General features: G+C 35.3%; 1 protein-coding gene across 7 annotated transcripts in view; it reads left to right on the plus strand.

Annotated features, from left to right (window-relative positions):
• SCAPER (S-phase cyclin A associated protein in the ER) overlaps positions 1–26,938 on the plus strand; it is a 170,930-nt gene that overhangs the window by 18,504 nt on the left and 125,488 nt on the right. For 6 of the 7 annotated variants that reach the window (XM_030013421.2, XM_030013418.2, XM_030013420.2 and 3 more), the window contains 6 exons: positions 485–682; positions 12,527–12,627; positions 13,989–14,105; positions 17,601–17,761; positions 25,127–25,389; positions 25,846–26,088. In XM_030013421.2, the coding sequence (XP_029869281.1) occupies positions 485–682; positions 12,527–12,627; positions 13,989–14,105; positions 17,601–17,761; positions 25,127–25,389; positions 25,846–26,088 (1,083 nt within the window). The remainder of the gene's footprint in view (positions 1–484; positions 683–12,526; positions 12,628–13,988; positions 14,106–17,600; positions 17,762–25,126; positions 25,390–25,845; positions 26,089–26,938) is intronic. The other variant, XM_030013419.2, reaches the window with a different exon arrangement.

A 26,938-nucleotide genomic window follows, 5' to 3' on the forward strand; every position in this document is an offset into this window, starting at 1 on the left:
TAGCCACATCAGCATTTCACTGACATTAATACTCATATATTAGAATGAGGGTTTAAAAATGATAAAGCCGTATGTAATGTCTTGGTAATAGAATTTAACCGTGATGGAATACTGCTGGTATGATTATTAGTAAAATGTTATTTTCATCTCTGGGTGCACATACTTGTCAGAATAAGTAATACAGGATACGTAATTAGAAAATGTAGTTTTCCAGTGTGCTAAGAGGCAGAATATCTTGTACTGTTGTGTGATGGGGATGTTGGGTTATAAATGTCAAAGAAACAGAATCTAGTTCTACACAGCTGCTGCTTATATTTAAGATAAGAAAGTGTGTTTTAAAAAAAACTCAAGTCAGTGGGCTGATGTAGTCTTCAGTGAAAAATTTGTGTACAAATGTTTGAGTACGTTGAAAAAATGTGTTGCACAGAAACCCAACCCCTTACCGTATTTGTTTGTTGTTTTCTGTTCTGTCTTGTTTTTGCAGAGCACTACCATAGACTGTAAATTAACAGCAGCAGCAGCGGGAGATAAAAACTTTGACAAAAGCCCAACAAAAACAAGACAGCCTCGAAAAGTTGATCTGCGAGCTCGATACTGGGCATTTCTTTTTGACAATCTCAGACGGGCAGTTGATGAAATCTATGTTACATGTGAATCGGATCAGAGTGTTGTAGAATGCAAGGTAAGTCTTCAGCTGTTCTTTGGCTGTTGTCACGTGGCTCTTGTGCTTTTTTTGTACTTTACAAAAAAAACAATTGAGGAATTAGAGCTTCAGAGACATGTTACTTTTTGATTTGTATTTAGTGAAGCATTGTAAATAGGAAAGCTGACAGCATATTTATTCAGATTTAAGAAGATGCTTTCATCTTAGGCAGTGACTGATTATTGAAGTGTAAAACCTGTAGTGATGTACATGATGTTATTAGATATCAGTTTTTGTATGAAATCAGTTTTTGCTTGTTGAGTTCCGATTTTGTTAATTTTCTGACTGAATACCAATTAATTTATTTTTTTCCCGTAACGTTCTTTACTGTAGGTGGCACTGTTGTGATTCAGTCTTTCACATTGGTTTGCTTCCTGCTAAGTGGCTTAATTGTACATTGCTCCCTTTTTGCAGTGGTAGTTATCACTCTTCTGACTCTATCTGTAGCGTTAGGAAAGTGGTTTGTGGCCAAGCGTAAACAGTGTCTGGTTGGGATGTTACTGTAAGGTGCACTTCCTAATTTTGAATAACGGTGTATGTAATAGCTTGTGCATCTGGTTTATGTTTTATGTGTAGAAAGGCCATTGTGACTTAATAAAAATCACTCATTCTTTAGAAATGGAATTTATCACAAGCACTAAGAGAAGCCAGAAGAATACATTATAAAAGAAATGTTAAAGATATGACTTATGTTTTCATATTAAAGACGGCTGAAAACTCAACACATTCTGGAAATGATTATCTAATCACTGTAAAAAATAACATATGTCAATTTAAGTGAACTTTTTTCTTATCATACACATCTAGTTCTCTGCTATAATCAGACATGGCCAAATTGACTTTGAGATTAGCATACAAATCAATTTCATTGAAAGCAGGTTTGAACAGTAGCTAGAGGCTTCCAAATCACTGGTTGGTCTAACACAATTTAACCTTTTGTTACTGAACTGTCTTCCTGCTCAGGAAACTTCTCTGAAGAATTTTTTGGTTTAAGAAAATCAGTCAGCCTTGCATTGTAATTAGATTACCATTTTAAACTTTTGTGACTGAAAGAACAGAAGTGTATTTGTATCATTATCACATATTTTTGGGGTTAGATATCATTCAGCATTTTAATCATGCTACTTGATCTGTTCTCGGATGGAGATATTACATAGCCTAAGTGAAAAGTCTTCATTTTAGTAGATGCTTGACAATGATGTATGTATCTGTGCGTATCAAGTTACTTGTTTGCAAAACAGAGGTGGAAAAAGCAAAAATGAGTAAACAGGCGAGTCCAGTGTCATGTGTTGTAAAACTTAAGTAACATTCATGTTGCTTTTACCTTTTTTAAAAGATCTTTCTTCTTAGCACAAAAGGTGCCTTACTGGAGTAGCTGGAATATGCGTTTGTGCTATGGTCATTTGTTTGTGGGACTTTCTTTTAAAGGTTACTGTTAAACAATGATTATTACTCTTTTGATAAAGTACTAAAATTTCTGTTAATTAAGCTGTGAAGTCTAAAACTGTTGAGCCTTGCAAATTACTTTTACTAATAATGTTTCACTTCTCTCAATTCTGTTGATTGTCATTATTTATTTTGGGGTGGTTATTGTTGGCAGATACAGTCCAGTTTCTACCAGAGGTGAAGTTGTCAATGTGTTCTAGCTAACCAGTTGCAGGAGAGTACTTTAACTGCTGTCTTTTGAAGTGAGTGCTTTACATTACTCTTAATAGATAGGCATATAACATTTTTGGTACTACATACATAGGCTTCGACTAGGGACTGATCAAACTTGTCGTTAGCATGGAGGTATGTTTTAATTTTGCATGGAATATTAGTGATAATGAACAACAGGTCCTTGTGGAAACTGCGAGTCTTCCTCACCTCTGATCCCGAAAAGCCAGGGCTTGCTGTCCTCCACCAACTGAAATATCTTGTCTAAGTGCAGCTTTCATGTTATGGAATATATAGAAAGTGTTTACTGTAGTACCTCAACCTTTTAGGAGTTCATAAATTAAAATTGTGATCTAGTCTCAGAGTTCAGCTGGCAAATGATAATTATTAAGAAGCACTCATGTGACGTTTCAAGAATTCATGTAGCTTAGTAGAAGGCCTATGTCCTGCCTTAAAAATAGCTTAACTCAGTCTTTAGTTTGATCATTACAATTTGTCCATGTGTGACTAAGTTCAGGTAAATAATTATCATTTGCTTATCTAAAACACTTGCTCTATTGCCTTGGCTTTGGTAGTCCTGTGTATGTTGCTTTCATGTTACTCCCAAGCACCAAGTTTCATACTTTGTATTGGCTGTTCTGCTCGTGCTTGGTCCAACCTTGCAAGACCTCTGGTCATTCCTTTTCTTGCTACTTGAAAATGTTACAGCAATTAACAGAATCTAGATTCCCTGTTTTGTGTCAGCTTGGGTGTTCACTGTTGCAGTAAAGACAGCTGTAGCAAAGGTTCTGCCTGTTTTTCCAGGGTTGGCTCCAACCGCTTGAATGTGCAGGAGTGGGAGGATACAAAGTGAGTTTGTGGCTCTGAATGAGGCATATGTGAATATTTGCATAATATGAGGCATAATATGAATTCTGTGTGGTCTAATGATGTATCTCCCTAACTCTGCTATTGTCGGTATAATACCAATAATGCAGATGTGGCATGGCAAAATACGTTAAGCTTCATTGGCATGAAAATGTCTATAATGCATATAATCCTTTTCTTAGGCTTTTGGACTTAGGAGGCCAGGTTTAATGCAGTCATAGCATGTGTCTTGTCTGTCCTTGTATAGCCATGATTTTCTGTCATCCCTGCCGTAACTTTTAATATCAGTGGACCAATTTAAATTAATTTAGCCATTGTAGATTTCATGAGAGTAGGTGACTAGCTTGGAAGAAGGCATCCTGTTAAGGTTCACATTGCAGAAAAAACTGCCACTCAATCTTTATTAGACACCAGGGAATTCAGAGAGAGAACAAGAGAACATGAATGCACCAACTGAGGGAAGAGGGATTATGTGTGTGGTTGTTTTTCATTTTGTTGTTTTTTGTTTGTTTGTTTTGTTTTGTTTTTTAAAGTAAGAATTAATTGAAGTGCATGTCATTATGTCATTTCTGGCACCAGAGAAACCAGTAAGGAGATCGTGGGAAAACAGGCTCCACAGTTTGCAGAACCACTTAGGCTTTTTTTTGCTTGGTGGTTTGTGGTGGGTTTTTTGTTTGTTTGTTTAATTTCTCTTTGGGCAGGAGGAGTTTAGCTAATTCTTATGCTTTTTCCATTTTTATGTATGATAGTACTAGTCTTCTGAATATTTTAATTTTAGGATGAAAATTCCATTTATAATAAACTTTTACTAGAGCTCATGCTAAAAATGAGAATGGATTAGCTTCACTTTTAGGTTTTATTTTGCAAACTTTTTTTACTACATAGAAAAGTATCTAGAGGTTAAAATGTTACAAGAGATACCAGCAGATACATCAGCTCAGTTGAAAATGGATTAATGTATTTCTGCTATACCTAAAGAATTGAGAGGATTTTGATAAATGGCAGTTCCATATTGCTGCATTTACTTTTCAAACTCATTTGACAGAATATCTTGTTAGCTCTTTTCATGAAGTACCAGTTTTATTTTTACTACTGGACATGTGTGGGAAACAATATTAAATAAGCAACCAAAATGGTTAAACAGTTAGCCTTTCCTTCTTTGTTTTTTTTAAGTGGGATTTTGAAAAATCCTTTTTATTAAGATAAATCCATGTTATCAAAAAATTCCTTAATTTCAACTTTTAAAGTGGTATCTCCTCAAACTTATGTCTTGGTCAAATGGGCACATGCTGTGTTTAGTTGTATAAAGATTTTCTTAAAAGACAACCCATGTAAAAATGAAATGTGACAACTTACGGCATCTAAAACCTTCAGATTAACTTGGTATAAAAGTGCTGGGTGGTGTTTTTTTTTAATTTTGTACCTTTTGCTGTCTTGTATTCTTACAAGTTGGTATAGTTTTATTGATTACGTTGTCACTGAAGATAATGTTTGATGCTACCAAATCGGAAAGGGCTCTGGTGGCTGGTTGTGGTTGAAACTGCAGACGGAAGGGTTGTGGTAAGGATACAAACAGTGGAAATGTGTGTAAGAGGATCGTTGTGTATATTTTCTCTCAGCTTTGGGCACTGCTGAAGTTGGTATTTTGCTATTGATTTGGAATTGAGAGCCCTCAAATTATATATATATAGATATGCCTTTGATGCTTTGTGTATAAAGATATAATGAACATGGTTGAATTGTTTCTAAAAGAAATAAAGAGTTCTCAAGTTTAAGCATCATCTTACTGTACATAAATCAGTTTGTGCAATAGTGATAGAGATTAGATAAATTCTAATAGAATTGGATATAGCCTTCAACATTTCAAAATGCGAATTGTATGTATATTCTATACATCAGCTAGGTTTCTGTGCCTCTAATGTTTATATGAATATTTTATTACCTAGTATTTTCTAGGTTTGGGTGGTGAGCTTAGGCAGAAAAGAAATAGTAATGCCTTTAAATCTCTTTCTGTATGCTAAAAGGAATTAAGCCCAAAATTATTTGTAGATGGAAGAAGGCAGATTCTGTAGTCACTTTTGGCCAATGGAATTTTAGTAATGCAACAGAGAAATGTGTCTACTGCTGCTATTCTTTTATGGTCTTCAGGTGGCTCAACAACTGAGTTTATTTATTTATGTTTATATATATGTGTATATGTAAAAAAAAAAACAAAAACAAAAACAAAAAAACCAAACCAACACACCACACACTTATATAAAACTCTTGTTGATAGAGTTAGAGCAGCTGGATCCAGCAGCTAAGGATATGGTGCAGTCCAGAAAAATCTCAAACTACTTAAATTTAATTTGTGGGTTTTTTCCCTCCTAGGATGAATTAATGGCTTCAGCTGTTTTTTTCCTTTCAAAAAGCTGAATTTTATTATATAAAAATGTAGTTCTGTATTCTTTTTAAGTTGCTGTTTAACATTACTTAATGCTCGTACAAACTTTTGTCTTTCCACCTAGCATTACTTATTGGTATATTTCTGTAAGGTTTTGGCAAGGGTAGTTTCTCTCCTTGTTTCTAAAGCTTACAGATACATCCTTAAATCAGTCTGCCTTGAGTGTAGTTCAGTGAAAACAGTTTCATTCTTCTTGAGATTCTTATTCCCTCTTATGAAATGGAAAATGCAGCAACGAAGTTCTGTTATTCTCATAGACAGTGCAAGATACTCTGAAGAGGTGGGTAAAGCCTTTCCCTTAAAAGATTTGGCATGTTGCATGATATTATTATGCAAAAGAACCAGCTGAAAAAAACTTTAGTTAAGGCCTTCCGATCAGGGTGATATCTGTGAGAGAGTTTGAGTTGATTGAAGCCTCCCAGAAGGAGAGAGAAGCTTACTTCATTGGTGTCGCTTGTTGAGAATGTCTTGTGAGGGCTGCTTTTGGTTCTGGGTATGCTAATTCTAATGTTTGCAATCTGTGCATGCAGACTGAGACCCATGGTCATCCAGGCTGATCACTAGCTTTTAAGACAGCCAAAAAATCTGTTTCTGAACATGTTGGAGCTGAAGGTAAAAAACCCAAGATTTTCTTAACTTCAGTGAAAAGGAAATCTGCAATAATTCAGTATAATGGTCAAGTTGATCCAAAGAGGATCTTGATCCTATCTCCACTGATAAGAGCCAAATCAACTGTCTAATTTACTTTTTTTGGAGGATAAGTTTTGATTTCTGCCCCCACTCCCCTACTTTTTGTTTTTAAAATGTGGAAGATACTAGTTCCAGGGAGGAAAAAATACAGAATCAGGGTTTGATACTTAAGGCTTTTTGGGAGAGATAATTTGTTATATGTGAATTTCTCTTCTTTCCTTGTACTGCTACAAACCCTAAGAAAGGTATCCCGAGAAGAATTATGAAGTAATTTATTTCCTCAGTGCAGGCCTCTAAGTATTCTGTGTAGCTACATTATTCTTGTTCCAGTGTCCTGGATTCCTCTGGGTCTCTGCGTGAAAAAAATCTTGGCTTTCCAAAGGAATTAAAACAAAACAAAACAACCTAAACTGCAAAATTTGTGTTCTTTAATTAAGGTTTAATCAGCATCTTTTGCTTTTTACACTTAAATTCTTCTAATTGCTAATTATTTCCCCAGTAGAGTCCTCTGTTAAGTGTATTTCTATCAATTTTGTAACCATTTTGAGCATTAACTTAATACCTTGTTGTACTGATGTCTTCATTCTTTGAACCTCTAGAACATTTCCAGTTAGAAGGAGAATTTCAGCATGGAATGAACTCTATTCCATATGATTGAATCTCTTGTCTTTTTATTTAGTACAACCAAGATGATTATGAGTTTCCCTGAAAGCCCAAGTGAATGATGTGCATATTAGAACATGTTTAGTTCTTTTTCTGTGTTTCTCACAAGACAGTCCTTCAGATCAATAGGGTTTTATGGACTATATATTCAGATTGTTTGAGAAGGTCTAATTCTGCAGTTGGACTATGTCAGAAGTATGCAAGGCTGCCACTTAACACTCACTTATAAAAAATACATGTCTTCTATATCTGAATTTGGAGATATTTAGGAAGAGTATGTTTATGTCTCTTTCTAAGTAAATACCCTGTGGCTGTATTGTGACAGTCAATGCCAAGGGAAAATCCCTTTTGTGAGCATTCCTCCTGCCTCTCTTGGGACATTTACATTTCCGTTGTTGTCATCTTCTGCAGATAAGTCAACAGTGAAGGACAGGAAAATGGGGTAATGATTGGGCATCCAGTCTCGCAGGTGGAAATGGATGAGATCTTTCAGAATGGTAATCTATTCTAAAAAGCCAGATGCTGAAAAGCTGGCATCTCTTCTCGTTGGCAGTCTGGATAATTCCATCCCTTTCCATCCTTCCCATCATATATACGTATATATACTTACATTTTTTGTGTAAATGAATTGTGTGATTAAGTCTCTGCATGTGACCCCTGACTGCTACATTCATTCTTATGTAGAAGATTTACTTTGGTAACAGTTATACCTTGGCAGATAGTGGATTATGGCTGTCATTTTGTAGGTGAATCAATGAGGAACAAACTGAGGCCAGATACGGTGCATTTAACACTGGGATCGAAGAGGCCATGTGTTCCTGCAGCTTTACTATCTGGAATGTGCTGCTTAGTGGCTTCTGCAAGGCTAGGGTGAGAACATTTAAAAAGGCACACCAATTGAGAAAACTTTAGTTACTGGAAAATTATTCTGGTTTTCTCCTCTCTGCATCTGTTTGAGAGTCTTTTTTTTTTTTTTTTTTAATATTATCTACTATGTACTGAAGTTGGTATAATGAGAGTCCTTTGGCTAGAGGAGCTGTTTCTTTTTGTCCTTTCCCAAAGTTGTAAGAACCGCTTTGGCAATCGTCTTTGTTTAACCTAACCCCAGAGCTGGCTTTAAGTGTTTGTAATTCAATTGTATGAAAAAGGCTACAAGGAATTTTTGAAGCTATTTTTATGTTAAATTACTGAAACACCCAGTTAACCTTAAAAACATAAATTTAAAGAAAGAAAGAAGGAACTTATGTTGCCTGCTAAAAATGTACTCTAGTACAAGAAAATGGAGTTCATTTTGGTAAATACATAATCTAAAATACTTGGTATAGATAATGAAACAATATAAAGTATGCATAGTTTGTAAAATAACACACACACTTCTAGCCTTGAGAATAAGCTAAAGTACAGATGTTAATTTCTCTGACATGCGTTCTACTATTTTGAATTGTAGTAACCTTAAAATACTACAATCTTCAATGCTTCCCTGTTTTCCTTCTCCTTGTTTGAGAATGGGAGAATAAATGGAGAAGATGACGTTTCAAAGCTGTTACGGGATTTCCAAACAAAGTGGACTTCTGTTTTTAAGGATTATAATAGGCCTATCTAGGACCCAGGTCAAGGTTGTCCTGATTCAGGAATATAGGATTATTTTGATATGGCTACTCTATATGTTGGAGATCCTTGTTGATTGCAAAGTAATTAATATGATCACCCAATTGAAGAGACTAGAAGTACAACTTTTAAGATAAATACATAGAAACCAAAGCAATGACTGAGAGCTGGAGAAAAGAAGGAAAAGCACAAAAAGAGCTTTTTGACATGCAGGACTATTGATCAGAGAATTGAACAAAGGGGAGAAAGAAACAGGAGCCGTATTGTGAGTGTTTTTAGTTTTACGTCACTGATTTTCCTTTAAGTGTTGTTTTTTAACAGTATTACTTTCTTTTTTAGTTTGAACTGGCTCTTTAAAAATCGTATGGGATGGATATGACCTTGAAAAATAATGGGATTTAAAATTGTTTTGACTCTAGTGCAGCCGTAGTCTACCCCATGAAGGTTCCTTTTTGTCAGCACCTTCTCAAGTGGTACAAGTTTCCACTGCTTCAGCACCACAGGGTATATCTGCTACACTCAGTACCGTAGGTGAGCTAGAGAGCTGTATTGATGTCCAAGACCCCAGAGCCCTGCACGCCAGTATTGTGTGTCAGTAGGACAAAGGGATGGCGCCAACCGTCCTGCTGTATGCGCCAGTAACTAGAATTAATTACAAACCAATCGAATCCGTTGCAGCCAATTGGTAAACTAATTGGTAATTTTAGCTGTACATCTATATGTAGTTATCTGGATGCCTGTAACGGCGCTTTCAGAGCCACTTTTGTTCTGCTTCATCCTGCTTGACAAAATGGCCCTCATAGCTTTAGGGAGAAAGATGTGCATCAGTGAATATGGGGCCGCTCCAGCTGCTTGTCTTGTTTGTATTCCCTTGTTCGTAAAACATGACTCGGGTTACAGCTGCATGGTTCTGCTCTGATCATTTCTGATAATGTGTAGCTAAACATTCCTTAAAATAGGTTAAGCCATTTATTGTATTTTTTTTCCTGTGCCAAGTAACTTCAGAAATACAACTCATATTCAGATGTATTCATTTTTTTTGGTGAGGAGTATCTTAGTGGCAGACTTGAAAAGTAAATGATCCAGAATTTAATTTTGCTTTCTATGCTCTTATTGTTAGTAACAGTCAGCACAACTTAGTATGGGCTAACCTAAATGGACATGAATTGAATTAGAAAGCTGAAATTTTATTAGTGAAACTGAAAAAAGAACTGGCTAAAATACACGATTTGCTCATTTCTTGTAGCAGACTTTACTTAAGAATTATTCTGGTGCTCTAAACCAACTGCCTTGTAAGAAAAATTTTTGTTAGCTTTTTTGTGGAGTATTTCAAAACAAAGACCAACTTTTACATCAGCAGTGGTATTGTGTTTGATTTCCCTTGTGTTTGACTTTCTTGTGACTTTTCCCTTGTAACAACCAGCATATGCTCTATATCTGTCATACGTACTAGTTAAAAGGATACTTATGAGAAAACTGAAGCTGAATTTCAGACTTGCATTTGTGTTAAACAAAATGAATAATCATCCATATAACTTTATATGAAAAAGTGTTTTGCATACGTTAAAGGTCCTTTTTCTATTATAAGGACAATTAAAAGTAAGGATGAGCGGGACATGATGTTACAAAAATGTGCATTAGTTACCTGTACTGTAGTAGAGTGTTTTTACTGTTTTCAGTGTTAAAAGTTTTACTGTTAAAATTTGTAGTTATACACTTAAGAACCAAGACGTTTTCATTTGTAATTCTTCCCAAATTATTTCTAAGTAATAATTATTTGCTTTGACCAGAAAATTTCTCTTAATACTAGCAGGAATGACTTTGACGTAGTAAAGAATTTACATAACAGCAACACTTTGTTATTAGTGTTTTTCCTTGTACCATAAAATTATGTTTATATTTTATACTCTACATGTGAAGCTGATACAAGTTTTTGTAGAATTCTACCTTCATTTATGGATTTGTATTATTTTCAGCGTGTTGTCATCATAGAGTACAGTATAAATTTTTCTTGGCTTTGAAAGGGTAGTTACGAAAGCTTCTATTTCTGATTGACGTGATCTCGAATTATCTCCTTCAGAAACACATTAATGTGCTTCATTGGGTGATAATCAGTTCTGCTGAGAAGGTGCCGTATGCCTGTTGGCTGTGATGGTCTGTGTGTTTTTTGTCACATTCAGTAAATGATTTTTGAGTTTATATGTGGAATTTAGGTGATTTCCTAGCTTCCTGCATGGTAAAGTATTGCTCCTTTCTCTACCAGTGACAGTAGATAACTATCGTTTGCTCAGGGAACAAAGCTAAGAGTTTAATCGTGTCGTCTTTTGCTCTGCTTTGCTCTGAAAAAATGGCACAATTGTTTGAGTAAAGACTGCAGGATCCCAACTTACCTTTTAATTTTTGACTGTTGCTGTATGTAAACTGACTTTAGTATAGTTACTACACTTGTACATTTGACCTAACTGGAAATGAGTACATACAGTCAATAATTTCTGAAAGTTAAGGATATTTTTGTCAGAAAGAAGTCTTCTAGTTCCCTACTGTTCAGCCACTGGCATTTTATCTATTAATTTCTTCATGATACAGTGTGAAGTCAAGTTAATTTTGTATGTCTTTTCATAACAGTTAATTTTATTTGTTAGAGACCAACACATAATTTACAAGTTTCTAACTACTTCGTCAAGATTTTGCAGTATTTTGAATAAAACTCCAGCACGCTCACATAATTTCTGACGGTGTATGTTTAATCCTATCCAGGAATTACGGGATGGACTAGATTGCTCTTAAGATCCCTCCTAGTTGTGTTATTTTATGATAATTTGTAAATCTTTCAAGCCATAAAATATGTTCATGACTACAGCTTTCAGTGATTAATTCATGTAAAAATGCATAAATTCTTCAGTAGCTCCATATAGTTAAAAAATAATTTTTAAAATGATAAAAAATTAATTGATTTGTAATGGTCAAGAAGTATAATCTGGCTATTGGAGTTGTAAAGTCTGGACATGTAATCACTAGACAAGAATGTGCAATTAGTGACTTCTTTTCACTTGTTAAGGTGTCCTAATCAGAGAAGAGAATGTAAACTTACTGAGAAATAAACAAGATAATCTGCAAGATGCAAAGTTTATGTCAAACATGATGGTTTTATAAACCAAGTGTAATGCTGTGGTCTTTCTCTTTTTGCCTCTCAAAATATCACCATGATAGTCTTTTTGATTAAAAGCTGCTTTATTAGTACAATAGTGCTGATAATCTCGGGTGACAATAGAATGTCATTAATCTGGACGCATACAAGAAGATGTCATTTGAAAGTTCTGCACACTTGAAAGTCCGTAGGAACAGGTTACAGTTTGCTGAACTTCAGAAGCATAAGAACTATTTTTTTCTAAAGCAGGGATCCCAGGATTCTCCAGAAGGAATTCCCTCCATCTGATGCAGTTGCCTTTGTGTAGCTTTATGTATTTTTACTTCACAAACAGATTAATTGTGACATTTTTAGTCTCCCACAGGTCTATCAGGTTTTACAGACAGCTTTACTTATTTGATGAAGTATGTCCAGCATATTTTAAAAGATAACAATTCTGACCAAAAAATCCTGAAACAGTGATACTTATGTATGTTAGGAATTATTTTCTTGCCAAATTTTGCTATTTTGTTCATAGACGTTGGTTCTCGCAGAGATCTTAAGAAATGTGCACGTTTTTTGATAGGATAAATGTATCAATGTTTGTTCACATAAAAATCTTAACTATCTGGGCTTTTTTCCTTTCAGGGTTTTTCTTGGTGTTTTTTATAAGAGCGCTACAGATTAGTAAATCCCTACTTTCTTTTCAGTTCCTTTAGTGGGGTGGGGGATTGTTTTTTAAATGGTTGATGTAATGGTTGCTTTTCAGGAAGTCCTGATGATGCTTGATAACTACGTAAGGGACTTCAAAGCACTGATTGACTGGATACAGCTACAGGAGAAGCTAGAAAAAGCTGATGCTCAAAGCAGGTAATTAGATTTATATATTTTTAGTCTACATCCAAATACTGTCTCATACTAAACTTCATTTTGTAGCAGAGATTCAACAAATAGAACCAATTTTAATATTTGCTCTGGGGCATCAGGAAGGAAATTTTCCATCTGGGGACAGAACTCGTGTGAGGACATAGAGGGGATTTTATCTTCCCTGGTAGTGTTACCAGTGAGGAGCTGTGCCGGAAATGGTAAAGAGTTTGGAAGTATAGTATCAGAAAGGTAAAACTGATTACATCATTACAGTTTGTGCCTAGCGTTGAATTTGTGCCTTGGTGCCTAAGTTTTAGCTTTGAGAGGTAAATGAGAAGTAAGGTTTTGCTGGTATAATTTGTGTCTGTACAAGATGGGAGAGCCGCAGTGTGTGTGGAGCGATACACTCTAGTTCTTCCATTTTCCTTTGTTAGGTAGTGAGTTCGATCACTCATCTGCCTAGGTAGAGACAAAAAATAGACCAAACGTGACGGAGTGGGTTTTTTAGTTGTTTATAGGTTATTAATCCTGCTAGTAGTACTGGAACCAGTTAAAAAATAATTTATGTAAGTGCTTTTCTGAATCTGTCTTCACCAGCACTGGGTTCTACAAGTTTAGTTTTGTTTTTAACTGCCAGTTGTAATTTTCATGTAATCGGATAGCTTCAGGAGCAAGAGTTAAAAATAAAAAAGAAGATAGCGTCAGCTTCAGTGAGATGCATAATGAAACTGCTACCCCGGCTTCCACGTCAAACTACATCTGTTTGGATGAGAACATTTTATGTTAGTGGCAGTTAACTTAAATCAACCTGTTCAATTATCTTTGCAAGTACACATTTATCGGTAAATGTTATTGCTGACAGAGTTTGTTATGTCAGTAGTATGATAAAAAGGAGGGGATGGTGATATATTTGGTTGCTTCTGAAGTTTTCTATGTACTGGAGATACTTGACACTTACATTAACCAAAGCATCATTTAAACTGTATTGAATGTTCTGTTACACAGCATAGGAAAACGTAGGGTACCTTAAATTGTGGCCTTTTATGTGCATTTTTATTCTCATTAGAACTAGAGGATATTTCCAGTCCTACCCCTGATCCTTTCTTTTTAGCTGGTTGGTTTGATGTTTGGTTCCGCACTGACAGTTAAAATAAGCATTGTAGTCCTGAGAGTATGCATTATTTTTGATATGGGTCTGGGTAATACAGTTTGGAGTTGTAGAAACATTTGCTAAGATGTATGATTAAATTCAGCAGTATTCATTAATACTTCATAGCATTTGTCGGTGCTGTTTTTCCTTTAAGGTGATAGAGGAATAGTTATTGCAAATTTTATTTTTAAACTTTTCTTTCCTGCATTTGCAGACCTACTTCATTAGCCTGGGAAGTAAAGAAAATGTCTCCAGGACGCCATGTGATGCCAAGTCCATCAACAGATAGAATTAGTGTGACATCAAATGCTCGAAGAAGTTTAAATTTTGGGTATGAAACCAGATCATAAGTTTATTAAAGCTAAAATAAGGATTCATTTGAAGCAGAGTTCATGAATATGCTATTTTTCTATAGTAATCAATATATTGTTTTGCTATTTATTAAGTCATATAAGCAATTATTTGCATTCATGAAAGAAAAGCACACGGTCTGTAAAAAAAAAAAATCCTATCAAGGACTTCATTTTTTACTTACTTTGTTATATATTTAATTACTGGTCATTCAGAAGACCTGAAGATAAAATACAGTTAGTGTATTTCATGGTATCTATTTAGTACTCTCTTCCCACTACAAAACAAAGGTCAAAATGTCTGTAATAGGCATTTTAAAATTGCCAGTGTATGCAATGGGAATGGCCAGCTGAGTGTGCAAAAGTGTAGCTCAAAAACTATAAAAAACTATAAAAAAATATAGGTCAAAAAGAGTGAATTTAAAGTGAGTTTGTGATTCTGATGAAAAGAAAAACTGATACTAGTTTAAGTATAGAGCATATTATATATTACAATAAAGCATCTTTTACTTGTTAAAATGAAAATGACTGTTTGAAAGCAGTTCAGCAAAAATGTGCATAAACACCAGTTTAGAGCAGCACTGTCTGGCACTGTTTTCAGTTCTGGAGAGCATGTATGTGTCCAATTTAAATCTTTCTCAGGGTGTGTTTTGTAGTTCATTAGGTTTGTTGGGATCTAGAGCACATACTGTACTGTTTCATAAGTGATTACAGTGTCCTCAGCAGAGATGTAATATTAGAATATTTGGTCAGTACCTCCAAGTGTTGAACTCTCTTAAATTTTGAATATCAAATATTTCTACAAAAATACTACAAAGTACGTTTGGTGGAAAAATCGGTCCAGTGGTGCTAGTCTCTTTGTAGATGTATGTATTGATACGTACCTGACAACATCTGAGTGGTGTCTGCTTAAATGCATCATGATGGGGAGAAGATATGCACAAGCAGTCAAATGAAAAATTTGAATCTGGTGGAAATCAATGTTTTTTTATTTTTATTAGAACACAAACAACAGCTCAGCGTAACAATGTCTTTCAGCTAAGCTTTTTTGGTATGTAATTACATGTTGCTATTGTTGCTGGAGCTGTTTTATTCACCATCACAGGGAGGTGATTAGCAGCTGTGTGTGTTAAAGCAACTAATAACAGGATGAGTTTCCTATGCTTCAGACTTGCAAACTTTTTCTTCTGTCTTAGTCTGCTTGTGTGTCTCAAAGCAAGGCAACACCAGACAACTACAATATTTTGTGTGTGTTTGAGAAAACAGGATAGAAAATAAAGGTTTAGACATACTTGGTGTACTATGGAAATTTTTGACAGAACGCTAGGAATTATTCAGAAAGGAATAGAGGACAGAAGAGAAGGTGGTGTTATACCACTGTAGAAATTCATAGTGAATGACTTGTACCTGTGGTCATCTTCAACTCTTCCCAAAAGCAGTATAGAAAAAGTAGGAAAAGTACAGAAGCCGGAAACAGGAACAATCAGAAGTATCCAACAGTACTGATGCAAAAAGAAGAGAATTTGGAGAAGAGATAACAAGAAGGGTATGACAAATAAAATCACATACAGAGAAGATGAGTAGGAAAATTTTGTTCATTATTTTTCATGAAAAGGAATTGGAAGTACTAATTAAAATGATCAAACACCGAGCCTAAAATGACAGAAGTATTTTTCAAGACTTTAGTATGTAGAATTTGTTATTATGCGATGCTTTGGATGCCAAAAGCATTAAATGACTTTAGAAATTAGTATCATGAAGATTAAAGTCCATCTTCAGTTATTAAACACAAAGATGTGTTTAATAAATTACAACAACTTTTCAGTGTAAATTGCTGCAACCTGGAGAGTATGCCAAGGAAAAGTCATTCCGTACTGCATGGTTCCAGTAGTGTCTTTGCTTGGCTGTATGGAACTATCAGAGACAGGGTACGGGGCTTGGCCTTTTTTCCTGGTTTCCTCACAGGAAATGGTATTGCATCCCTGTAGGATCAGTGGGGATTATTAAAAACAAACAAACCAATCAGCCACGTTTTTATAATTTATGGAATTATTCATGATAGGGTTTTTTGATGAGTGACTTGATAAAAATAGGAAATAATGACAAATTGACATCTCATTGGGCTTAAAATAAGTGAACACTCTAGCTATATGGGGGTTTTCTACACATTTGTTTGAAGCTTGCAAGATCTCCATTTCTTTATCCTTGATTTGCTTTAGCTAATGAGGCAGCTGAATTTGTTGGACTGTTTTAATCAGTGTTGTAAAGTTTGGAAAAGAAATCAGTTGTATGATTGCAGAGAAAATGATTCTTGCTACAGAAGAGAATTGGACGCTTCTTGAACATATGCTTCTTGAATGTTACCGTTTTCCAATTTAAAAAAATTTCCTTGCATTCACTTAAAACTATATAGGTTTTTGCTCTAAGCATTATGCAGAAAATGGCAACTTTTTACAAAAAGCAAAACAAAATAATTAAAAAACCACTGCAGTTCTGTCCATCCAGAAATTCAAAGTTTGGGTAGTCAGCGTTATTTAGACTTTCTGAAAGTTAATAGAATGGCCTTCCATGTTTCCAATTTATTTTTGCTGAGTAGGTAATAGAAAATACAGCTATACCTTTATTTACTTAACCTTGGAACAGTATGTTATGGATTTGTGATCTACATTTACAATTAAACCTGCCCTTTCTTGGACTTCCTGCCCATATGCTTTGTTAGACTCCTTGTATTAATAATGGTTGCAGCCCATTCTGTACAGTTCATTGATGAAATTAGGCTGGACCCAGGAAGATGCAATAGAAGAGCTGTTATATTTGGCTGTAAATAATCACCATATGTTTATTTCCATGATACTAAAATTTGGTATCGGAGAATGTTCCATGTGGGGACTGTTTGTGCATCACTAGTGTTGCAGGTTTCTTCATTAGACATGAAAAAACTTTAACCTGAGAATGTAGCTTACTGTTCATTTAGTTTCATTGACTACTAAATATAAGGAGTCTAACTTGGAAATTTTTCTCCATGTGCAGCGCTGTTTTCTATCTTCTTCTTACTTTTCTGTGACTGGGAATATGTAATAGGCTATCAAGGTAGTTACCCAATAGAAACAAAAAAAACCCAAACCACCCCACTTGCTGATTTATTGCTGCATCCTTTTTTCTGTGGTTAGATTTACTTTTTTCATGAGGTAAATTTATAGGGATTTTGCTGATGAGAAATCTACTGAGGCTTTAACGTTGAAGAACTATAAATTTCATTTTTTAAAACTGTGTAAAGAGAAAAGGACACAGGCTGTATGAAGAGTTACTACAATAAGCTTTTCTTGTTGTTGTATAGTAGGTTCCAGTTTTTGAAACTAGCTCTCAGTCTGAATCATTGAACGCTGAGATTGAGGAGAGAGTGGGCTGATAAAGTTTTCTAATGAACCATTCTGTTATTTGATTAGACACTAAAAAAAGCTATGACTTTCATTTAGGAACCCTGCAGTGACAATTTCTGCAACACGGCTGGCTCCTTCTGGTGTAAGTTGGGCTGATAAGGTAAAAGCCAATCATGGAACTAAAGCTGCCAATCCTGAGCTAGCAACAGCACAAACCTGTCTGCCACCTCCGGCACAGAAGTCATCGCGGAAAAATGGCAAGTCTCTTTAAGTGGCTTAAGTTATTTTCACAAACTCTGTGGTATCAAGTTAGTTCAGAGTGTGATGACTTATTTGCAAACCAAAATTAAGTCTAACTTTGCAAAATAGAATGTTTAAATTAAGTATTGAGATAAAAGATTAATGCAGCCCTACATTGGAATAGTTAAGTTTGAGACAAAGTTGTGTTTTCATGTGTAGGTAATATTGCACTGTATTTCCGCTAACTAGAATTTGATATGTTAAAATACCAGTGCACAACAGCCCAAGAAAGAAAGGTCTTTGGTCACAAACTGACAATCTAACTGACTGTAGTTTGGAATGGTTTAACAATATAAAGAATAATACATGTACAGGAATCTGTAAAAAAGAGCTCAAGGTAGTTTTATGTGCCCAGGGAGACGATGTTACTAGAACTGCGCTGAAGTAACAATTGATGGGGTTTTTTTTCTTTGAAGACAAGAGTTAACCACATTCAGTTATGAATTGTTTCTCTAAAGATTGTCCTTAAAGAATGCTTGATGTGGGGTCTTTTGTTTTAGAAGAGATTTGTTTAGTTGTAGACATAAAAAACTTCACCATTTGGTTTATAAAGTTAGTTTCTTTGCACACACTGGAACCCTGAGATTGTCTTCAGAGATGCATTTTTTCCATGTATTTTTTTCATGTGTGGTCCCAGATGACTTTCTGCAAAATAAGCAGGCAAGATGTAGAAATGGATATTCTGAAAGAAATTAAAAAGAAATGTTAATAATTTTTTTTTTTAAAGAAAAATTACTGGAAGAGCATGCATTAATTTAAGATAGTTGTACGTTCAACCTAGTAGTAGTAGAAGTCATGTGTAGTGGTTTGGAGACTTGTGGTATGTTATGGAACAAAATACCTTGTCCAAGTGTCTTGCAATTTAACATAAATGAGTTCAGTAGCATGCGGATTCTTACGCTTAGAAAAGAACAATCAAAACCGTGCTCTAAAAATGGTTGGTTGAAGGGGAATTGGTTGATGCTGTTTGCATGAGGGAATATCTTGCTGTATATAGTTGCAGCGAGCTGGTTAGAGAACAGTAGCAGTTTGGCTGAGTTTTCAACACTGTAACTGAAGGTGTAATTCTACCTTTAATTTTTGCCAGTAGTTGAAGCTATTCATAATCAAACCTTTTTGTGTGGATTATTGCTCATATTAAAGTGACAGACTCCAAGCTGTTGTTAAAATACCTTTATTGGGGATTCTTGTGCATATGGAGAATTTTATTAGCTCACAGGGAATAAAACTGATCTGCACTTCCATAAGGATAACATATTTTTAAGAGGCTAAAAGGAGAACAAAAGACCTTATCCCTATGTTAGTTTTAGGCATTTAAAGGGCTGAGGAGTCAGTGTTGTGCTGTGTTTTATTGGCCATTAACTGCAGCTGATAAGCTCCAAAAAGAGCAAAACCACTTAGGTCCTGTAGTACTGGCCTGTAAGTGTTCAGTGATTTTCAAAATGAAGTGTACGATACAATTTAGACTTGAAACATTTCATTTTAAGAAATAACAGTCATTCCTTCTAGAGGCTTTGTTTATTCTTAAGAATCCATTATCTCTGACATTCGGCATTGGAGAATTTCGATGATTTTCTCATGGCTGCATTGTAATGTTTTTAACAAATCCAATTCTCTTTAGGAGCATGTTATCCTTTGCATGGAGGCTAGAATCACTTCGGTAAAATCAAATTAACCTCACTGAAGCACAAGAGAATCTGTGAAGTTTACGCAAAGGGAGCCACAAAGGCTCTTTGCATGCATTATTGAAGCAGATACGAGGCTTGTGTATCATCTGCTCTGCCTGTTCACCAGCTAATGCACTCATAGCTGTTAGGTACATTCAGGCCTTGTGGGAGGGAGGATTCCTCCTGCCACCCTGTAATGCTTTCTTGCCCACCCTAAATCCCAGCTGGGTCTTACATTGGCAAGATTTCCCTAAAACACTTTTTCTCCAGTGATTTCCAACAGCATTATCATTAGGTCTCACAATGGTTTTGTGAAGTGGAAGAGTGGTATGATATTGTATCTGTTTCATGGTTGATGGAATTTCCAAATTTAACTAAGTAAGTCCTTAGGGAGAGAGAAAATGCATTATTTTTCCAGATATTTCTTTAAATAATTTTTTTTCTGGATGCCTAATTACATGAGGTTAAATCATCCTACCTCGTTTCCCTCATTAAACTTAGTGTTAACTTCAGTATTTTAATGAATTTTAAAAAAATAATAATTTTGTCTTTCATGCTTGAGTGTTTTCTACAACATGAAACGTGGTCCAGTCTTATTGTCTGACTGATTTATGGCAGGAGAAAAGATTGGTTTAGTAACAGTAGTACAGTAGCCTAGCATGAAATTAATTCCCAGGTGCTCCTGGTAAGGTTATACAAGTTTAGAGTGTGTATTAAGACTGGAAGTAGGTGCTTAGAATTAGAATAATTGCTTATTGTTTGTACATAACTTAGGAGAAAGGGCAGTCAAGAACATGTAAACTTTTCAGAAATACTGAATGTTTTTGCTGTTGCCACACTTGAAATCTAGTTTTATTACTTATTATTGTTATCTTTCCATGCTCATGTCCATAGTTGTGAATAGATGTAATGTAGCTAAGGCTTCAGGCTTTGCAGGACATACAGTCCTCTAAAGTAACTGTCCTGATTTGGGCTCAGACATGCTGGCACCTGATCTTGTGGAAGCATGCATAACTTCTGCATATTGAGAACATATTGCAGGAACGTCATCACAGACAGCAGAGGACTATTTATTCCTGACTGGGTTGTCAAATTATTATGCATAATTTCTGTTGAAAATTTTCATTCATTCTTTTTTTATCTTTTTTTTGCCCCCCCCCCCTCCTATTTTTAAGTGGCCATTAAAAGTAGTCTGACAACATCTCTAACTGAAGTCTTGCCTGTTAACCCACCATCTCTTGTTATGGTTTGTAAATTTACCACTCCTTGCACCACTATGTTTTCTCTGGTGTTTTTGTTCTTATTTTATTGTTCTGGTTTTCATGTCTTCTGCCCTTTTTCGGCTGAGTTTCTGTTTCTATATTTGCTTCCAGATTCTCAAGTAGTCATAGTTTTCCAAAGTGCCTTTTAGATGCAGTAATACTACTTTAGATTTAAAAAAAAAAAATTGGGGCTGAAGTTTAGTAATGAGTGGGGAAGGTCAGGTAGGCTTCGGTAGTCTGTTACTTGCAAGTAAATTTTTAAGAAGGAGCATGCATCTCCTGAGGTAGAACTCCTTAGTTTATTGATGTTCCCAGTAAGACTACTTGGCCAGTTCTTCCAGATGGAGTAACTTTGAAAGGATAAGGCCCTGGTGGCTATGAGGGCCTCAAGGTAACAGATGGCTTGTCACTTCCATGTAATACAAGAGCAAGCAGGGACAGGGAAGTTCAAATGAAACTAGAGAATGATCAAGGTAGTCAAATGAATTATTCATTGACAAAACTCTGGGAGTAATCAGACCCAGCATGTGATACTTAGCATGTGGAGATGGCTACTGGGCTATATGAAAAGAATTCCAGACTTAAGGAAAAAAGTGAAGGAAGGGAGGAAGGGTGATGCCCTACTGAGTATTAACTGTGCTTTAGATTAGGAACTATGTGATCTAATATCAATAAATATATTAGCTTTGCAAACTTTTTGTTAAAAACATGCCTGGAAATGACTGAATACTAAACTTATAAGTGAATTAAAATGAAAAAGTAACTTCTTGTGCACAGCTAGTTGTCAGATGGCATAAAACTGTTAAACTGATGCCAGACATTTCAACAGTCTAAATGCACGCTTGCATTAAAAACTTTTGTATTTGAAGAATTCACCAAACAATATTCATTCAAACACAAGTATTTATGTGCTGTTAAAATAATGGGATGAGTCTTGAGTAATAATTATGACTGTGAACAAATACAAATTAAAAATTGAACATGTATGGCTTTTACTAAAAGATTAATTTTTACTGTAGTAACTGTGATTATGGCTTTGCTATGCTCTGAATAATTTTATTCTGATTAATTCTGTCTGTTTTAGAGTACTGAGAAATATGCCATGAAACAAGGAATCAACTAGGCAAGGCAGGCAAGAATTTTTTTTTTGGTAGAGTTAACTTCAGTAGATATTAGTAAAGATTATCAGTAGAAGATATTAGAAGGCATTAGTAAAATTATTATTAAGATATAGATAAGATTAATATAACATTATCTAGATGTTAGTAAAATTATCTTTAGGTAGTAGATACTACTAAAGGGTATCTCCTGATCTTTTTTAATGTAGAAAAGATGCCTTACGTAAGAGCTGACTTCAATTTTTCAGAACAAGTAGAAGTGAAATCTTGCAACAATCTTGTTTCGTAAGTGACAAGCAAAAGGAATCGTAATCCAAAAGTCTGCTGCATTAAAGCAATGGCAGTTTTTTGGTTGATTTCAGCAGTCTTCTGAACAGTCTCTTTGTTGTCTGCATATTACTTGCCAGGGTAATTTCTTGGCCAAATTTTATTATAAGCTATATACAGCAAAATCTTTGTGGTCCTACCAATTACAAAAGTCAGTGGGGTAGGAGCAGGTGTGATATACAGGGGGCCTAAGCAGTCCTTGTAGTCCCGCGTAATGCAGGGCCATATTCTATACAGGCTGTGTTCCTGGAGCTTTCTGCAGTAAATCTGTTTGTGATTCTTGCAGAATTAAAACCTCATTCCCTGGAGTATTGTTGGAGATAAGATTGTCTCTGAGAGAGTAGTAGCATGTTTCGATCACTTGCTCCTGTGGGTAATAATATTTTTTTCATGTAAAGATGAAGAAATGAAAATAAAGCCAAAGTCACTTAACAGAGGTCAAATGGAAAGTCTGTGGTAAAGCAAAAAAATATAATCCATATATTTTTGATTGTCATTCCCCTCTCTAATCAGTGGTGCGTACCAAAGCATGTGCAAGTGCACACAGGGGGAATGAATATAGAAAGGCTTTTTGCAGAGGTATGCTGTCTCTGGTTACCGTCAGTAATCTGAAGAGATCAACTGTAGTCGTTCACACAGAGTTTTGGAATTTTGTTTACTTTAAAATATACAGCAAATTTTCTACAGTAAAACAGTTTCAACAGTAAAATATCAAATTGAATTATCTTTTTGCATCTGTCATATTATCAGTATTGTTAAGGTTTGTGAAAAATTATACAGTTATGTAAAAACAGCTATGGCATGAGCTGCTCAGCTAAGATAAATTTCAGTACAGTCCTGTTAACTTCACTGGTAACTCATGATTCACACCAGCCATTGGTCTAGGCTGCTGTGTTTTATCCTGAGATGTTAAAAGAACCCAGTAGTTAAATAAGCACTTAATGTTTGTGAAGTGCTAGTTGCCAAGTGAAGCAAACTATGAAAGTGCCATTACTTCTGGTTTAGGCTAATTTCCAGTTTATTGGTTACTGCTGATGTTGAACATCAGTTCAAATCTACCGAAAGGTAGTTAAGTCCAGTAGGTACAACGGTTTTATCTTTTACCTAAAATAATCTTCATTTTTATTGACAGTCCTGTGACTGTGCCACTGCAGTGCTTTGCAGTATAGCACTTCTAGTGAAAGTGTTGGTACCAGAATTTCTGTACTTGTTTTACAGTTGCCAGAAATATATGCCCTGGAGGGAAATTTAAAAAGACTCCAGGATTTTTTGACCATGAAAACTAATGTTAACACAGGTCCTTTTTATGTACTGTAAATTGCTTTAAAATAAACATATGTATTCTGAAAGGAAGAAAAAATATTTTGTTTTCTCATCTCCCTATGTGTGTGTTGCATATAGATGTTATTGGCAGTCCATAAAGATGGTTCACTTCTTGTAACCTAACCATCGTGTGTTCCTACTGAAAGCAGGTGGTATTTTTAGAGAGCATAACGCTTTTAACTTATATTTTTTAAGCCACTTTATATTTTGCTTTTAAAAATCAGATCTCTAGAAATGCAAGTTTTAAGCCAGTCCTTAAGTTGGTAATGTGCAATTCATCATAATATACAAATCATTCAGTTTTCTCACCGCCCTTGGGTGTTTCAAATGACATTTTTTGACAACCAAGTAGACTCATATTTATTCATATTTATGTTAAACATTAATGTTTGAGCTCTGATCTTTATGCCTGAGCTACAGGACCATCTTTGTTAGTAAAAGCTTTGGAAATACCCAGAGAATGAATTTTGATATATAAGTTCTGTTCTATTCTAGATTTTTTTTCCCTCTGTAAATCAGGCAATTTAGTGTTGTTTTTTTGATTCTCTGCTCCTCCAGGTAAAAATAATCTCCCACACCCTTCTCTTCCTTTTATGTGAAAGATCCTAAAAATAGCTTATGCCAAAAGTATATTAGAAAATATGGTGCATAGTTAGTTCTTGATTTTTTTGCAAGAACTTCTGTTCAGCAGTTAGACATGCATGAGCTTACTTTTCACAATTGTGAGTTGTACCATCAGGTCTCAAAAGAACCACAGTCATTTCAAGATGTATGGGAAATTATGTGCTGGTATTAATTGCTGGCCACAAAAATGTTGTATATGGAGAAGGGTGTTCACCTTGATATTCTAGAAATGTGATCACCCTTAAGACCTGATACTTTAGGCAGACAAATGTAACTTGGAAGGCTTTTCAGGTATGTACCAAGATTAGATATCAGAAATGTTGATCAGCAAGTTGTATTTAACAGCTATTTAGTCATCAAAGTAAATTGAACAAAACTACTCTTCTGTTTTCTCCTTCAATTTGCAGTCCCACTATAGCAATATTTTCTTTTCCTGGATTCCAGGAAATAGCAAATTTTCCAAAAGCTGACACTGATTAGTGTATTTTTATGAAACAAGCAGAAAAAGTAAGGAAAACATTTCTGGAATAGTAAGTCGCATTCTGGACAATACTTTCCACACTAAGATGTGCAGTTACGTCTGTGCTTGCAGAGATTTGCACTTTCACGAAAGACCTCCAATGTTACTGTTGCTAGAAAGAAGAACAAGGGTGTGGTTGCTTTGTTGTGCTTTACAATTTGGTGAAATAGCGGTATAGACATGAAAAGCTTAAGTACATGTTGCCTTTCTTCACATGGTTTTGTGTATGAGTAGCTTAGCTTCTTGAAATAACAGAGCTGGTCCCATGAATAGAGTTGTTCAGTGTTTGTGAAACTGATAGCAACACTTGAAGTAAAAAGCTTTGCTAACGAATATTTCATTGATTTTTTTTTTTTATTGATTTTTAAAGAGAACATTTTTATCACACAACTTGTGTAATACTGTAATAAAATAGTTGTTTATAATACTTCTATTTATAAGTCTCCCTTTCTTAGGATGGAGTGTTTTATCTTTTATGTAGATCGAAAGGATGCAGAGGGCTGGGAAACAGTTCAGCGTGGAAGGCCTGTTCGATCTCGATCCACAGCTTTGGCAACAAAAACTCCTGTAGCTGCAGAATCACTGAAGTCCAAAGGTGACAGTGACAAAGAAAATGTCATTTCACCGCCATCAGAGAATAAGCGCGGGAGTTCTCTCACTGACAGTGGTGCATCCAAAAGCACGGAGCTTGTACAGAAAGATCCTTTACATCAGTCTGAAGGTCCTCTTACTGAAAGGACTCAGGTCAGTACAATTTTGAACCGTTTTCTAACCTTAAATCTTGCAACTTCTTCTTTAGAGCATTTTCTAAAGGTAGTGTGGTCTAGAGGTTTTATTCACTAACCAGATTGGAAAAGGATTTAAAAATAATGGCTATTTCACTTACATTTATGGAAACACGTTAAGATGTTGGCACAAATAGGCAAGTTAAAAATCATGAGGTGAACCATATATTTTACAATGCTGTGGACAGGTTTTGCATGTTTTCCAAAAACTCAGCATTAGGCACATCTCATACATAGAAGATTTCTGGTAGAAAGATCCAACTTTTGCAAGATTATGAGCAACTGAAATAGACGTGGAGTTATTTGCATCACTCACTGTAAGGTTGCCAGGTATTTTGCTAAAATCCTTTTGACTCTAGTGACTTTAAAAATCAGTATGTTACATTTTGTTAATTTTGCAAATGCCTCTTGTTAGTTCACAGCACACGCCTCGGAAAACAATGGGGGCACTGGCACACCGATGCAAGAAGATTCCTTAAAAACAGTTTCTGAGATGCCTCCGGTTCTCACAAATACTGACTGTACTTCAGAAACTCTGCAGATTAATGAAGCTTCCTCCCTGATCACTGATACTATAGACAGGCATCAAACAGAAAAAGCTAAGACTGAAACTGAAATGGATCCCTCAGATATTTCAAATGTGAGTGCTGCCAGATTGGTAAGAAATCTTATAAGAATTCTGAGTAAATAATAGATATAAGCCTTAATTTTCTCATTCTGTGTTGCATTGCACAGTGTTTATTGTTAGCCTGCTGTAGAAATTGTAGCAAAGTCTGTAGGGTACTTACTGTAGGAAAAATAATTTCTTGCACAGATAGTTTTCATGATAGGATTTAATTCCAGTAAAGTTCCTGAACTTAAACTAGAAAGATAGAAATGCATTATTTGGAATAGAGAGATCTGTTCTCTCATTACTTTTTTTACATATATGTTTGCCATAATTTTTCATTTCCTTCCACTATCAATCATTTTAGGTCAGACTCTTTTTAAATTCTTACTCCAGTTTTGCTAATTATTCAAACTGGAAACACATGGCATATCCAAATTCTGTTAGAAACAAATGTAGACCTCTGCCTTTTAAGACTAGCTAAACTGCTCTCTTGGGTCTTCCTATACAACTAGCAATTTGGATGAACGCCATTCTTAAGCAATAAATGTTAAGTCAGTATTCTCTTTTTATGTGGCTTCCTGAAAAGAATGTCCTTTCTTGTCTGTAGAATTCTGCAGGTTTCAAGGTGTGTCTGCTTTACTGGGATTCTCTGAGTGGAGAATTGCAGTAATGCTACGTAAAATCCAGGTTATTCTTTCAGGTTATGTTTGTTTTGCTTTCTTCAGAAACTAGATTAAAATTCTGAGTTGCAGAAGTTTTCCTGTAAACAGCTTTCCCTTTAGCATCTTTTACAAAGATTTCCAAGTCAAGGATTTGTTTGTTTTTAGAGCTGATTTCTAGCATCTCATCCACTAACGTTGATTCAGACTCGCAGCTATTTACAGTTCAGGATGCTGAC

Source organism: Aquila chrysaetos, chromosome 5 (assembly GCF_900496995.4).
Source record: "Aquila chrysaetos chrysaetos chromosome 5, bAquChr1.4, whole genome shotgun sequence".
Lineage (NCBI taxonomy): Eukaryota > Metazoa > Chordata > Aves > Accipitriformes > Accipitridae > Aquila > Aquila chrysaetos.